Here is a 16,339-nt window from a genome sequence, read left to right on the forward strand (position 1 = left end):
AGATCTATTATATATCATAATGTGTAACATGACAGGATAAACAATGTGTATTTTTGGAGAGGAGAAACATTGTAGGCAAGATACAGTATCTATTTATGTCACTGGCCATGCAAACCTCTACAGATATTCAATAAATTCACATTTTTCTCCATCTTGATTTGATACCTGTTGTGTAATGTGTTCTTTAGCCACCAAGATTGAGACTTGCTGGAGAGGAGTTCAAGCCAGGAAAGAGAAAGAGAGGAGACAATGGGCTGTCAAGGTCATCAAGAAGTAAGAGGAGGGAGAACGAGATCACATCTTCAGGCTCTAGCACTGCAATGTTGATCCATCAACCAAAATGACATATTATAAATGTATACTCTGAAGTTTGCCACAAACTACAGATCCATAGTGGATTAAAGCCTATAATGTTCAACACATTCCCAGAGGGCAGTATTATTATTCATACTGTAGATGACCAATTATTAACTTTTTCATTCCAGGTTTATTAAAGGATACATGACCAGAGGGGAGGCAAAGACTACTGATAACTCTGAATACCTGGCCTTTGTCAGACAGAACTACCTCAACAGGCTGAAAGACAATCTCCCAAAAACAGTTCTGGATAAAATCAGCTGGCTAACCCCTCCACCTGTATTGACTGAGGTATTTATTCACATTGTAATTCAATTACATTGAATTGAGGACAGCTATTTTGGTGTTAAAGGGGAAGCTCAGTGAAACGTCTGTTGAACTGTGCTTGCTCTTCTTGTACAGGCCTCAGCGATCCTGCGTCAGCTCCACATGCGTGTCATGGTGACGAGGTACGTCAGAGGGATCACTGCACAACAGAAAGCACAGGTAAGGCCAGAACTACTCCAGAATTGTCCCTTTTAAATCATGAGTTTATCAGGTTTGAAGGTAAGATCCAGGTGCAGACAGTGTCGAAGTAACAAAAGTGTATTAAATCGAGCACGGGCAGGCAAAGGTACAGGACGGCAGGCAGGCTCAGGGTCAGGTCAGGCATCCAGAGTAGTGGGGCAAAGGTACAGGACGGCAGGCAGGCTCAGGGTCAGGTCAGGCATCCAGAGTAGTGGGGCAAAGGTACAGGACGGCAGGCAGGCTCAGGTCAGGCATCCAGAGTAGTGGGGCAAAGGTACAGGACGACAGGCAGGCTCAGGTCAGGTAATCCAGAGTAGTGGGGCAAAGGTACAGGATGGCAGGCAGGCTCAGGGCAGGCAGGCTCAGGGCAGTCAGGCTCAGGGCAGGCAGGCTCAGGGCAGGCAGAAAGGTCAAAACTAGAAAACAGAAACTATAGACAATACAGGCGCAAGGGGAAAACTGCTGGTAGGTTTGATGAACAAAACTAACTGGCAACAGACAGAGAAAACAGGTATAAAATACGCAGGTGATAATGGAGAAGATGGGTGACACCTGGAGAGGGGTGGAGACAATCACAGGTGAGACAGATCAGGGTGTGACAGACTTACATCATGGACATAGTAGACAACATACTTGTGTTGTATAACCTACCTTTTTAGTGCGCTGTATAGCCTATGCTGTGTAACATATTTGTGATCACAAAGATCCTATAAATCAGAATTCTTTAGCTAGTTCTATGTTGGTGATGTTCATTCCTTGTCTCACCCTCCCAGCTTCAACTCAAGGGGATCACCAGTGTTATCTTCAAGGACAAGAAGGACAGCTACCCTCAGAGTGTCTCCCAACCCTTTGTGGACACCAGGATCAGTCAGTATATAGTAGCAGATATCTGCTAATTACATGTGGCATCTTACTCACACTCGTGTTTTAGGATCAAATGCCATCTTTTGCACTATGTTATATTTTCAGGTGAACAGGACATCAATATGAAGGTCCTGCAGATAATTCGCCATGAACGCATCAAGGTAATCAAGACATTTGCATTTCAGTATGTCCTTAACCCTTAAACTCTCTTATTTCAAAACTCACTTTTTCCATCATTTTAAAATCCTTAACACTATCTCTCTCTTTTTCTCTCCCTCCTCTCTCCTCTCTGCAGTATAGCGTACCAGTGGTGAAGTATGACAGGAATGGGTTTAAACCCCGACCTCGGCAGCTCATCCTTACACAGACGGCTGCCTATGTGGTGGACGAGGCCAAGATCAAACAGAAAGTGCAGTACACTACTCTGAAAGGTGAGCCTACAACATGGTATGGATGTGATGCATAGGGTTTGAGCATGTCTGGTCTCACTTGCAAAATAGATTTGATTTCAGTGGGGCGAATCCTAATTTCCATCTGCATCAAATTTTCACAATGGATTATTAGTTGAAAATTCAACTGAAGTGTAAGTTAGGAAAATACTGGTAATATATATAATATACAGTTTGTTTCAAAGTGTACTGATCTGTGTGAGTGCTGCTTACTCCATTGCAGGTGTGTCTGTCAGTACCTTGAGTGACACCATCATCATTTTCCATATTACAAGTGAAGACGTTAAACAGAAGGTAGGAGGACAATGTCGTCACACAGCATAGTGTAATAGCTCGGTAAAGTGAGTGTAGTGCCTCTGTTTTTCAAGTGATTCTAACCAGGATATGTTTAGAAGGAAATCCATCCTACAGTGCACTACATGCCTTGGAACATGGTGCCCTTTCAGACACACCCCTAATGCTACCCAATGTATCCTGACCTCATGTTCAGGGGGACCTGGTCATCCAGTGTGACCACCTGTTTGAAGTGTTGACCAAACTCAGTGTGGTTGCCAACAAGCAGAGCGCTATCAACGTGGTCCAGGGCAGGTGAGGCTGTGGCTGACAACAGGATGGATTCTGGGAGTTCTAGTCCGATGGATCAAGTAGCCAGATGAGCTGGCTTATGTTTATTTCATCTTTATTTATTTAGCCAGGATAGTCCTCTCCGTAACACGTGCCACTGTTTTCCATGGAGTCCTGGATGAGTATGAATATGCTGTTGTTTTTCAGCATCTCGTTTCAGATACAGGTGGGGAAAGAGGGTATTGTGGACTTCAGCAGTGGCCAGGAGTCCATGGTGTACAAGGACAAGAATGGACACCTCATGGTGGTGAGTAATGCTATTGCTGCTGCTGAGAGGAGCCTGGAAGCCTGGTCCCAGACCTGCTTGTGCTGTCTAGCCAACTCCTATGGCCATTGCCCACCATCCTTTGCCTCAGATCTGGGATCAATCTTGTGCACAGTTGGCTAGTATCACATGCTTTCTGCTGACTTTAGCTGCTAGAAGAATAACAAGTCCTGTATTGTCCACACAAAGGGGAATGCTTCCTTTGGCTTCCTCGTGGCATTATACACAGAACAGACAAACAAATATTGAAACCACTGTGATCACGTTGATATGATATCATACATACTGTATGAAATGTTAAACGTCCAATGGAGCTGTTTTTTCTCAATTTCTAATAATTTCTGGGAAACAATAAAGTACCTTATTGAGATTGTTTTCTAAGAAAAAAAAGCAACAAGCAATTTCTCAAGCAAGAATTTCGCTTGGACTGTCTGCGAGTGGTCTGAGTGGGGAGGGGAAAACTAGCTGTTATTGGCAGAGAGCTTTGGAACTCTTATTGGTCTAACTAATTTACTGCCTGGTGATTACACCAGGTAGGCCAAAACTTCATCCCACCCAAACAGGCTGAAATTTCAGGCAGTCTTTTCAAACAACTTTTACACTAAAAGGGCATTATCAACATTTCCACAGTATTATTCCAATCTCATAGTGTGGAAGTACATATAAAACACAAGAATATAACATGTTTGACTGCACTGGGCCTTTAACAAATGTTTGGAGTAAGATAGTGATTGTATGGTGGTCTGACAGGCATGCACTACCTTGTTATGGACATAATCAACCATTTAAAAAAAAGAAATGCAGAATCTGAAAGAGAGGGATTACATGGGTGTCCAATACAAATGGTTTCTGTTATGTTCCCTAATGAACTTGACTTAGGTGATCAATACGGGCAATCTGAACAAATAACATATTTGTCACTCTAGGTATCCACTCGGACCAAGGCTCGGTGAACTGCTCAGTGCCCAGCAGATAGACACACTCAGGAGACTGACCAGACACATTAGAACCTGTGGACAACATCTGGATTAGACCTAGAATTCTGCTCCTGTATAGCCTGATTCCAGATCTGTTTGTGTTGTGCATATATTTAACTCAATAGCCAGTTGGCAAGACACCACAAACAGATATTGAATCAGGCTGAGTTTTATAGAGATGAACCCTAAAACAGAACTACAGCAGTTGTTTTCAGGAAACCATGAAAGCTACAAACCAATGGCTCAATGTATTTAATGACATTCTCTAGGCAGAGCTCATAAGAAAATAAATCCCCCTCATGCACCCATTCTGTCTAAGAGAATTGACTGGAGACAAGTGTTCATTTAAGGGACCAAAACAGCCCAAACCTCTTTCGTGAATTCAAGGCTAAGGGAGGCATGTGTATGCTGGTTTAGTTTTTCCAGTTGTAAACAAACATTACTGCACTGTTGACCTAGAGCAGGATGCATTGCTCTCTAAAAGAGTCAATTACATTTATTTGCACTATATCAAACCATCAGGCTACTCTTGTATAGGAATCACTGATTGATTTTGCAACAATGTACCATCATTTTGTAAAATAAGAGTAAACGCAAACAACATTCTTGTAGATTTTTTTTATTTGTGATAAGGTATGTATAAATATGTAAAACATTTGGTTGTACAATTGTACAGATGAATCTACAAGCAGTGTTTGTTAAAAGGGGACACTGTGTGTAGATGTACGGTTAACAGGTCTAATTTCTCTGCCTGTTAAAAGCCGTCCTTGAGTTGAGCTCTGGTTTCAGACATTAATTTCAGCCTTGGAGCTCTTTCAGCCCAGATAACACTTCACACCACAGCTCAAGTTGTCTCCTTTTAAACAATCACTTACATGGCATGAAGGGACATTGCGTTAAATGGGAAATCCTATTCATAAAAAAATAATTTAAAAAAGAGGTTGTGGGACTGTGGAGGTACTCGATTGTATGATATTTTGATTCAACCGATATTCACAGAATGGGGCAAAAGGAAGATGCAACGATTTAATTGAATATTGATAGCATCGCTGCCTGTCTCAGATTGTTTGTTTGATTCAATAATGCCCCCTGGTGGACTGTTTTTGTAGAACACCTGATTGACTGCCATTAGTGTCTCCATACACTTCAGACAGGCGTAATGATTCTTGTTCTTCTTGCTGCAACAAAGCAAGCACCAAAGAAAAATGCATGATGCTGACATTTTAATTCCCTCCAGTATAACCACTGGCACAATTCCATTCCACACAATTGACGTCCCATTCATAATCCAATTCACATTCACACATTGTAGAAAATCCAATCACCTAACTCGGCATCCACCTAACTCGGCATCCACCTACCTCTGAGACACTAAACACCCCAAAATGTTGGATGACTCAGGCATTCTTCCTCAGTACTAAACAAAACAAGATGGTCTACATGAAACCACTACACACAGTCTCTCCTCAGCAGTGGGCTCCCGCTGTGGGGGACTGGTGAGAGTAAAAGTGGGGGAAGAAGAGAGAGCAAGGCGCTGGGTGTTGGAAGTAAGGCACACACATGGTCCACTGAGAGTCCAGGATCAGACATCCAGGGATGGGCTGGGCTTTGGATGGTCAAGGGGGGGCGGTCAGTCAGGGGTTACTGGTGGTGGTGTGTGCGATCATCGGGCCGCTTGACGTGGATCCTACGGACCCTGTCAATGCGCTCCTCGTCCTCGTCCAGGTGGTGCGAGCGGCCAGCGGCACCCCCTGTAGCCTCCAGCAGAGCGTTGTCAGGACCCCTCCCATCCTGGGACTCATACAGCAGGATGTTGAGGGTCTCCTCGTAGATTCGTGCCTCAGGGAATTCCACCTGGAGGGGAAGGGGTTTATGTATTTAGGTCTGCCTGGTCATTGTTATCTGAATGCCAAGAATGCCTGTACTTTGTAGCAAAGAAAATGTCCCAATGGTATATTAAAGTATACTTTTCTACAGTAATCTAACAGCAGGCTAGCAACAACAAACTCCCAAATTGGGGTAGTTTACTAGAGGTGTTCTACCTTCAAAGCCTTGAAGCCAAAAACATGTAGTTGCTGAGTCTGTGTTCAATAAAATATTTTAAGATGACATCATACTATATGCCATTGCAGTGCCATTTTTTTTTTTTTGCATTACCTTGGTCTGCTTCTTCTCTGTGGCGTAGACGATTGAGGTGCAGCACACCTCAGCGATCTTGCGTCCCTGGCCGTAGAAGGACCAGCAGCAGATCTCGTCGCCGATCACATCCTTGATGAAGAGCACACGGTTGTTGAAGCGCAGCGACAGCTTGTCAAACAGCTCAATGTTCTTCAGCATGTTGTCGTCAGAGTTACTGCATGGAGGGAAGGATGAGGAAGCCTGGTTAGTGATAAGAGGTTGCGTTCCACGCCAACTAGACTACAGCCACGTAATTGCTGTCGGACAGTAACCACCTATTGTGTGCCACGTCATTGACTATGCAGTTGGACATCAGATTGCTATATCATATGTGGTTAGGTGATGTTAAACACTTATCCAGGCGTTGTGAGATCTGGAAGCTGGCTACAATGTAGTCATCCTGGAATGTGGACTGCACTTAAACCATACATTTTTCACTTTACATTCATAATTTACATGTCTTTAATAGATGTAAGAATCTCTCACCTGGTGTAGGAGTATTTGTTGTTGCTTCTGTTGTATAAGAGTTTGACAGTGGGCTATGTAGACCCAAAACAACAGGAAAACGTCAGTCAGAATTGAATACGTGAGACTAGAGCTTAAGTAAATACTGGGCGTGTCCTTCACTCTGATGCGTGACTCGGTCAACAATACCTTATTAGAGGTGGCGATGAGTCTCTGTTCTTCCTTCAATGATGTCACCAGAGGAACTTTACAGAACGGCTCGTATGACTCTTTGTTCTAGAACACCAATAAAGATGTAAAAAAATACTTGAATGGTAAAGACAGATTTTAGCTAGAATGGATGATTTTTTACATAAGTCCTCTAACAGATAGATGCAGATTGAGTGAGTTGGCTGGGCCCGTAACGGTGTATGTGTAGAATGTAGAGGCAGTGGGAGGTAGAGCTAGATGAAGAGTGGGGGATGAGACTGATTATTTCACACCATTGTGCCGACCCAAACAGTATTGGCTCTGATATTTTCCTTTTGACATGTCCTTTCCAGCACGGTTCAAGCAACTATGGTCGATGCATAACCAAGCCTGTGCAGCTCAGTAGTGTGAAAAGGGGTAAAGAGTGAGAGGAGAAACAAGCAGTCCCGAGGGTGACGGTACCTGCAGGGCAGCCTGACACTCATCAGCCAGGCCTTGGACCAGATAGTATTTGGCCTCAGCCATCAGCTCCTCAGTCTCCCGACGACTCTCTGGGAGCGGCACAGCCCCGTCTCTAAGGTAGTTCAGAATCGTCCCAAAGTGTTTCCCACACCGGTCAATCAGGATCCAGCCTGGACAGGGACAACCACCAGATCAACTTAGTGGCCATTTTCATTTTTAGACCGCTAACAAAATACTAGGCTGATCCCAGTTCTGTTTATACTGTGTGTAACTCCTATGCTCGTTGTCATGTCAAATTCTGGCCGTGACAGAATTTTGTCAGCCGGTGATTGTCAAGCAAATAACTGTCGGTCTCACGGTAATTCACTGTTAATTAACAAACACATTTAGCATCTCCTGGCTTCCACACAGCCTATAAGCCATTGATGCAGACCTTTGGAATATCTGTTTTAAAAAGTCTAATAAGTCCATGTAATATAGCCTACACCTTCACAATGAATCCATGACTTATTTTAGACAGGTCTAAAGAAGCATGATATGAAGAAAATGTAGTCCATTTCAGAAGAACAGAAGATTTGCCTAGAATTCCATGGCATTATTTTATAGTATGAAAAATACAATTGAACAAAGCTGAATAAAATCTCAGAAAATAACATGTTTCTCCAAAAGATTTGAGGGAGTGTGCACATGCGGCTATTCTGTGTTGAGCGGTTAACAAAGAAACAGGTGCATGGTAAGGCTGCATGATGCGATTAATGATGACATCAAAAGCTGTACACACTTCATTAGTCTCTCATTCACAATTTGACAAGCACTTGATAATGCCTCGAATTTCACGGTGGCATCCCCTTTGTGGCTGTAATGCACCCTGCGATTATGCATGTAATGCTTTTATTATAAAGATGCATTTTTATGGTGAAAATGATCTTCCCCAAACTTAAAACTCATGCGCTGCTTATGTATGTATGCCAGTTAGCCTCTACACCCCTTGTAAAGCGGATTAATGTGCTTAATTTTAAGAAGTTATTTGGCCACTTTAGATGTGATACAAACCTTTTCAAAACATATATGCCTATGGGCTAGACTACATGAGGTGTGCGACTATGATTAGAAAGTCGCAAAAAAAGGCAGTTTCTTATTCTGTGATGATATATAACTCAAGTGATAGGCTAATATTGTCACCCATCAGACTATTCTTGATTTACATATACTAAATAATATGTAAGAAATTTGTTTTGATTTAGAATGGACCATTATCATGCACCTGTCTCGAAACAGGGGCAGCAGGAAAAAATACATGTCATCTATGCACTTAAATAACGAATTGAGGACGCTTTTCCTGTGGTTCATTTTCATGCCAACCAGGTAGGCTATACTCCTGTTGTAAAGATAAACAATGTGCTTAATATTAGGAAAGTTGAGAAATAAATATAGTAGGCCTAGCCTATAGAAAGCTGATCGGATCCTCCTCCTTTGATTAGAGGCTATCACTGTGTTTTGTTGTACAATTGCATAGCCTATAGAAATGTTGCACAATATGAGCTCATGGGTTCTCATGAAGTGTTTAATTAGATTTTCACATACATTTGCATTGATGTCAAAGTGATTAGAGGGACAATAGAGTGCTGAGTACCAGGCAGTTAGCAAGTTTGGTATGCTACTAAGGATCACCAGCGGCATAAGAGCTTGGAGAAGCCTAATTACCGTGACTAACCGATCAAGTGGAATTTGACTGCCTTCATGACTCGCGACCGCTGGTGTGGTCATCGCAACAGCCCTACTCATGACTCTTGACAATTTATAGATCTCGGACCAGGCTAGAAAAATACAGGTGTAATAATAGAGGTGTTAAAGACTCCTCACTCAGACACTCCCGCCAAACGTATCTGAAATGAGTGGTGCCATGGAGGTCTGACAGATACAGTACCTTCACTGTCTGTGAGGACTTCCATCCTGCCGCTGAACATGGCCTTGAGCATGGTGTCCTGCTTGGTGAGGGTCTGCATGGTGGTGTAGTAAAGCGCCCCGCCCACGTTTAGCTTCACATACTTGGAGCTGGGACTGGAGCCCTTGAAGGAGGTGGTCCGGGTTGTAGCCGCCGGCACTGCCGAGCTCACCACGCTCTCTCCTGACATCTCTTCCTGTGACGGGGGCACAAAACAACCCCAAGTCAGGTGTCAAGATGGCAAACAGGACAATGAGCTGCATGGACAGGTCAGCTTTGGAAAACTAGTCCATTCAATCCCAAATTGACACCAAGCTTTTAATTCTAAATTGCCCTTAAGTATTTGGGATTGGAAAGGATTAGCTAGCTAGATAGGTAGGACCAATATGATTATCAATTCCTACAACTATGACTTGTCTTGCCCAGTTAGTTGCCCTGCCACTTACACACCCCGAATGGCAGTTAACTTTTGTTCTGGTGAGTTCACACGGACAAAGACTGACAAAACCAGCACTTTATATTCTTCAAAACTCCCATGATATCCTTTACAGCACATATGTCAGAGTCAAGGCCCGCGGGCCACATCCGGCCCGCAAGAAGGTTTTTTACGGCCCCTGGGATGATCTTGATTTATTATTAGAACCGGCCCGCAGCAAGCCGGCAGCCCGCAGATCTTTTACACGCACCAATACTACATTTCCCACAATGCAAAGGTGACGCACCGAGCAGTAGGCTGCTTCATTTCAATATTTATTGGCACAGCAGTCGTCAGCATCACAGTAAAATTAACTTTCAGATACCCATCAAAAATGGCAAAACGGAAGGTGGATACTGAGAACCGGGGGTTTCAAACAAGGTGGGAGTCGGAGTATATGTTCACGAAGGTAGCTGGAAAACCTGTGTGTCTTCTGTGTGGAGAAAGTGTGGCGGTACTGAAAGAGTATAATCTGAGACGACATTATGAAACGAAACACGCGGACACACACGCGGACGCAACTGTCAAGGCCAGTTTTATTTTGGCAGAAGAGATCGCTAAATCAGCCCGGCCATTTACGGAGGGGGATTTCATCAAAAACTGCATGATTAAAGTTTGTGACGAAGTTTGCCCAGAAAAAAGGCAACTCTTTTTAAATGTGAGTCTGAGCAGAAACACCATTGCCGAGAGAGTAGACCAGTTGTCCATCAATCTAAAAGAGCAGCTTGTGAAAAAGGGAAAAGATTTTATTGCATATTCCTTGGCTGTGGATGAGAGCACCGACATTTCTGACATTGCCCAGTTGTCAATTTTCATCCGCGGAGTGGACTCCAACCTAAGCGTGACAGAGGAGTTTTTGGCTTTACGTCCTATGCATGGCACAACTACGGGGCATGATTTGTATGAAGAGGTGTCAAGATGTGTAAATGAGATGGAGCTGCCTTGGGAAAAACTCGTGGGTTTGACAACCGACGGAGCACCTGCGATGTGTGGACACAGGAGCGGACTGGTGGCGAAGATACGGGAAAAGATGCAAGAGGAAAACGCGACAGGTGAGCTGACAGCTTATCATTGTATCATACACCAGGAAGCGTTGTGCGGTAAAGCCTTGAAAATGGAGCATGTAATGAGCATCATCACGCGCACAGTTAACTTTATCAGAGCCAAAGGTTTGAATCACCGCCAGTTCAAGGCATTTCTGACGGAGTTAGAAACGGAGCATGGTGATTTGCCTTATCACACAGAGGTGCGATGGCTAAGCCAGGGAAAGGTGCTTCAAAGATGTTTCGAGCTTCGTGAGGAGATTTGTCTGTTCTTGGACAGCAAAGGGAAAGACACAACACAACTCCGAGACGAAATGTTTCTGTGTGAAATGGCTTTTCTGTGTGACATTACGAGTCATCTGAATGCAATAAACTTGCAGCTGCAGGGTCGGGATCGTGTCATCTCTGATATGTACAGTACAGTGAAGGCATTTAAAACCAAACTGACTCTGTGGGAGACGCAGATGCGGAAAGAAAATTTGAGCCACTTTCCCAGCTGCCAGACCATGAAAGAGAAGCTCTCTACCAGTGCGTTCCCGAGCACACAGTTGGCTGATAAAATAGGTATGCTTGCCGCTGACTTTCGACGCCGATTTGCTGACTTTGAAGCACAAAAAAGCAGGTTGGAACTGCTCGGTAACCCATTTGCTGTTGACGTGGAAAGCTCACCACCAAACCTCCAAATGGAGTTGATTGACCTCCAATGCAATGATGCACTGAGGGCAAAATATGCGGCAGTGGGTGCTGCGGAGTTCGCCCGTTTCCTCCCCGGCACAATGCCCCAGCTGCGCATCCAGGCTGCTCAAACGTTGTCTATGTTTGGCAGCACATACCTGTGTGAACAACTGTTTTCTTTGATGAACCTGAACAAAACATCACACAGAAGTCGACTTACTGCTGAACACCTCCACTCAATTCTGAGGATTTCTTCAGCTCAGAGCCTTACCCCGAACATTGATGAACTTGTGGAAAAGATGGGACACCACCAAGTATCACCCTCAACCTCAAACAAGTGAACATTACTGTGCAATCACATATTTAGAGTTTTTACTCAGTTCAAGTTTAAAAGTTAAAATGTAATATTTGTTTTCACTGCATGTTACTTCTCCTTAAACAAAGTGTTGTTTTTGATTAATAGATTTTTGCACTTTATTTTTTTGTATTTCAATCCAATTATATTTTAAAAATATTTCAGTTGAGTGGATGATAGAAAATTGCTATTATTGTTTTTTCTTTGAAGTAAATTTAGCCCACTTTTGCTAAAATAGAAAATATAGTCTACTGATGGTGCCTTGAATACCGGTTTCTTTAATTTAATGTTCATGTTATGGGGATATTTATATAAAGGAAATTTGTCTTTTGTGTCTGTTGAAAATTAAAGATTACTGACAGAGCCATAAGAAAATATTGCTTTATTTATCTGATCATATTGTAATATATTTGTTAGGTTTTCAGTAGGTTCAATTAGGTTCACTAGACTATATGCGTCATTTAAAAATTTTTCAATGAACATTCGAACAGTCCGGCCCTCGTCTTGTAGCTGATTTTTTTTATTTGGCCCTCCGTCCATTTGACTTTGACACCCCTGCTTTACAGTGATCTAACTAAAGCATAACTAGACTACTCCATTCATATACGCTAACTACCGTTAGCGTTTATTGATTAAGGTATTTTCTTCTCAGGGGACTGTTAAGTGCCCAAATGCTCGGTCTGAACTAGCCCAAAGGCCGGCTGATGGCGATATTGAGTCGTTTAATCTTACCGTCCAAAGGGAATCTATGCAGCCGGCTATACACTCGTACCCCAGTGGACCGGTTCAGACATAAAACATTCTCCCTTCAGGCTGCAAAGGCGTCGATTTTCTGCTTAGCTCAATTTAAGACTTTTCTGTTTTCATCTACGCGGGCCGTTGGCCATGGCTTCGGTGGACCCGCTCTCACTTGCAGCCAAAGCCAGGCCACTGGTACTTTTCGGTTGGAATTTACATAACAATGGATTACTGTGAACTGTAACTCCTTCTCACCACCAACCACAGGTGGCCTCATGAGCCCGCTCTGGTAATCATCAGATGGGAGGAGGAGAGGAGGTGCTCATGTGGGTAACTAGGGGTCCCTGTCTTGGTTGGGTAACTGATTCTGGGCCGGCCCTAGCCTCTTGGGGGCCCTAAGCAAGATTTGGTTGGGCACCCCACCGCGCGGGCAAAACACTTTTCACCCCCCTCTTGACAGCAGAGAGAAAGTTAATGTCCTGCAATTATAAACATTTTGCTATGGGGCAGAGTAATTTTTGCCGTTTTAAAGCTAATTACCTACTATTCAGATTTTGCCATTGCTTATGCCATTTTAATGATCTGAGTGAGAGTGACTAACAAAATCAATGGAGGTCAGGGCCCCTGAGCAGTCAGTATTCTGCCATTACTACAAGTTTGGATAGCCGGCTAGACTAATTTACCAATCTAAAAATTGTTAGTTGACATGGCTAATTAAGTGACTGACATAAGATAAACTGCTGATGCACACACACGCAAAAAAATCGTAATTGCACCTTGTGTACCCTACTATTCTAACTCTCAAGATTAAGTTGAAACCCTGACTGAGTCGTTGTCGTCGGCATTAAAAAAAACAAAGCCCCGGGGTTTATGATAAGTTAACAGGCCCTGTTCAAAAATCCTCCTGTCAGCCCGAGTTATGTAAACACAGTATCCCTAGTATAACATAATAGTGCATACTAGTGGTACAGTCCAAAATAAGCAATAAGGTCTTTGGAGTAACGGTATGCTCGCCTACATTATTGCGCTAAAGTAGACGTAACGTTTGCTAAGAGTTCCGGTTAGCTAGCTAACGTTAGCTAGCTAGGAGACCTGAACCAAGACGGCTAAACGTTAGCTAGCTAACTTAGGCCAAATCGAAAAGTACGTCGACATTTCACAAATTAATGATCATTGATTCAATTGTTTTCTATTCCGAAAGTGTCTTTTAAGACAACATTGTTCAGTCATATTTACCATAGAACCCCCCAACAGACTTCGGAATTCGACGAGCACCAGCCCCAAGAATCACCTGCTTCCGGACCAGCAAACAATTGATGACGTCAATACAGGTAGGGACTGTGTGCACCAACAAATTAATAATTTTCCCTTTTAGTTTACCCTGCATTTGGTCTCATCATTCATTACTAAATTAGTTGACAGAATTGGTTAAAATGGTGCAATGGCCCATTTTGCTTATTTTCTCTAAAGTTTATCAAATGTATTATTCTTAATACACTGAAACACTTCTTCAACACAAAGTAGAATATTCACCAGGTCATTTGCCATGTTCGAGAGGATCAAATTCATGGTAAATTCAAATCAAATTGTTTATGTCACATGCGCCGAATACAACAACCTTACAGTGAAATGCTTACTTACAAACCCTTAACCAACAATGCAGTTGTAAGAAAAATAAATGTTAAGTAAAAAATAAGAAATAAAAGTAACAAATAACAGCAGTAAAATAACAGTAGTGAGGCTATATACAGGGGGTACCGGTACAGAGTCAATCAATGTGCGGGGGCTCTGGTTAGTCAAGGTAATTGAGGTAATATGTACTGTACATGTAGGCAGAGTTAAAGTGACTAAGCATAGATAATAAACAGAGAGTAGCAGCTGTGTAATATAGGGGGGGATTTGCAGATAGTCTGGGTAGTCATTTGATTATTGATTAGCTGTTCAGGAGTCTTATGGCTTGGGGGTAGAAGCTGTTAAGGGTAGAAGCCTTTTGGACCTAGACATAGTGCTCCGGTACCACTTGCCGTGCGGTAGCAGAGAGATCGGTCTATGACTAGGGTGGCCGGAGTCTTTGACAATTTTTAGGGCCTTCGTCTGACACTGCCTGGTATAGAGGTCCTGGATGGCAGGAAGCTTGGCCCCAGTGATGTACTGGGCGGTACGCACTACCCTCTGTAATGCCTTGCAGTTGGAGGCCGAGCAGTTGCCATACCAGGCAGTGATGCAACCAGCCAGGATGCTCTCGATGATGCAGCTGTAGAACTTTTTGAGGATCTGAGGACCCATGCCAAATATTTTAAGTCTCCTGAGGGGGAAAAGGCTTTGTCGTGTCCTCTTCGCGACTGTCTTGGTGTGTTTGGACCATGATATTTTGTTGGTGATGTGGACACCAAGGAACTTGAAGTTCTCAACCTGCTCCACTACAGCCCCGTCGATGAGAATGGGGGCTTGCTCGGTCCTCCTTTTCCTGTAGTCCACAATCATCTCCATTGTCTTGATCACGTTGAGGGAGAGGTTGTTATCCTGGCACCACACGGCCAGGTCTCTGACTTCCTCCCTACAGGCTGTCTCATCGTTGTCGGTGATCAGGCCTATCACTGTTGTGTCAACGGCAAACTTAATGATGGTGTTGAAGTCGTGCCTGGCCATGCAGTCATGAGAGTACAGGAGGTCAGCTGAGCACGCATCCCTGAGGGTCCCCCGTATTGAGGATCAGCGTGGCGGATGTGTTGTTACCTACCCTTACCACCTGGGGGCGGCCCGTCAGGAAGTTCAGGATCCAGTTGCAGAGGGAGGTATTTAGTCCCAGGGTTCTTAGCTTAGTGATGAGCTTTGAGGGAACTATGGTGTTGAATGCTGAGCTGTAGTCAATGAATAGCATTCTCACATAGGTGTTCCTTTTGTCCAGGTGGGAACAGGCAGTGTGGAGTGCAATAGAGATTGCATCATCTGTGGATCTGTTGGGGTGGTATGCAAATTGGAGTGGGTCTAGGGTTTCTGGGATAATGGTGTTATTAGCCATGACCAGCCTTTTAAAGCACTTCATGGCTACAGACGTGAGTGCTACGGGTCGGTAATCATTTAGGCAGGTTACCTTAGTGTTCTTGGGCACAGGGACTATGGTGGTCTGCTTGAAACATGTTGGTGTTACAATGTCAGTGAAGACACTTTCCAGTTGGTCAGAGCATTCTCGGAGTACACGTCCTGGTAATCCATCTGACACTGTGGCCTTGTGAGTGCTGACCTGTTTAAAGGTCTTACTCACATCGGCTAGGGAGAGCGTGATCACACAGTCATCCGGAACAGCTGATTCTCTCATGCATGTTTCAGTGTTACTTACCTTGAAGCGAGCGTAGAAGAAATTTAGCTCGTCTGGTAGGCTTGTGTCACTGGGCAGCTCACAGCTATGCTTCCCTTTGTAGTCTGTAATAGTTTGCAAGCCCTGCCACATCCGACGAGTGTCGGAGCCATTGTAGTAATATTTTATCTTAGTCCTGTATTGACGCTTTGCCTGTTTGATGGTTTGTTGGAGGGCATAGCAGGATTTCTTAGCAGCTTCCAGGTTAGAGTCCCGCTCCTTGAAAGCGGCAGCTCTACCCTTTAGCTCAGTGCGGATGTTGCCTGTAATCCATGGCTTCTGGTTGGAGTATGTAAATTGTGACCGACTGACAAGTTATGAGTAGTTATTTTTGATCTTTGCAGATCAGTCAGTTGACTGCAATGTCGAACAAGTTAATTCTTTATAGGGCGTTAATCAAGAAAAGAGCATGT

The 16,339-nt window shown here is 43.7% G+C and overlaps 2 protein-coding genes across 3 annotated transcripts in view; one reads left to right on the forward strand and one right to left on the reverse strand.

Annotated features, from left to right (window-relative positions):
- The window catches only part of LOC139410682 (myosin IHa), a 20,301-nt gene extending 15,950 nt beyond the window's left edge, over positions 1 to 4,351 (forward strand). For both annotated transcript variants that reach the window (XM_071156081.1, XM_071156079.1), the window contains 10 exons: positions 189 to 273; positions 486 to 648; positions 760 to 843; positions 1,638 to 1,731; positions 1,834 to 1,889; positions 2,024 to 2,159; positions 2,401 to 2,471; positions 2,668 to 2,765; positions 2,949 to 3,048; positions 3,993 to 4,351. In XM_071156081.1, coding sequence (XP_071012182.1) covers positions 189 to 273; positions 486 to 648; positions 760 to 843; positions 1,638 to 1,731; positions 1,834 to 1,889; positions 2,024 to 2,159; positions 2,401 to 2,471; positions 2,668 to 2,765; positions 2,949 to 3,048; positions 3,993 to 4,019 — 914 coding nt within the window. In that variant the 3' untranslated portion in view covers positions 4,020 to 4,351. The remainder of the gene's footprint in view (positions 1 to 188; positions 274 to 485; positions 649 to 759; positions 844 to 1,637; positions 1,732 to 1,833; positions 1,890 to 2,023; positions 2,160 to 2,400; positions 2,472 to 2,667; positions 2,766 to 2,948; positions 3,049 to 3,992) is intronic.
- Positions 4,275 to 13,914, reverse strand: LOC139410683 (potassium channel tetramerization domain containing 10). Its single transcript, XM_071156082.1, has 7 exons — positions 13,805 to 13,914; positions 9,265 to 9,478; positions 7,338 to 7,507; positions 6,876 to 6,962; positions 6,708 to 6,760; positions 6,201 to 6,396; positions 4,275 to 5,897 (listed from the first exon to the last, which is right to left on the reverse strand). Exons 1-7 carry the CDS (start codon positions 13,805 to 13,807, stop codon positions 5,685 to 5,687), a joined length of 936 nt encoding a protein of 311 aa, XP_071012183.1. The 5' UTR covers positions 13,808 to 13,914; the 3' UTR covers positions 4,275 to 5,684.
- Between the last annotated feature and the right edge of the window lie 2,425 nt (positions 13,915 to 16,339).

The sequence above is a fragment of the Oncorhynchus clarkii genome, chromosome 6, assembly GCF_045791955.1.
Source record: "Oncorhynchus clarkii lewisi isolate Uvic-CL-2024 chromosome 6, UVic_Ocla_1.0, whole genome shotgun sequence".
Taxonomy (NCBI): Eukaryota; Metazoa; Chordata; class Actinopteri; order Salmoniformes; family Salmonidae; genus Oncorhynchus; species Oncorhynchus clarkii.

Bases quoted from the DNA above. Each gene is read 5' to 3' on its own strand.
- LOC139410683 (XM_071156082.1), bottom strand. The intron at 6,963-7,337 runs GTACCGTCACCC...TTGGTGTTCTAG, and splicing joins AGTGTCAGGCTGCCCTGCAG to AACAAAGAGTCATACGAGCC. The intron at 6,397-6,707 runs GTGAGAGATTCT...CCCTCCATGCAG, and splicing joins AACAAATACTCCTACACCAG to TAACTCTGACGACAACATGC.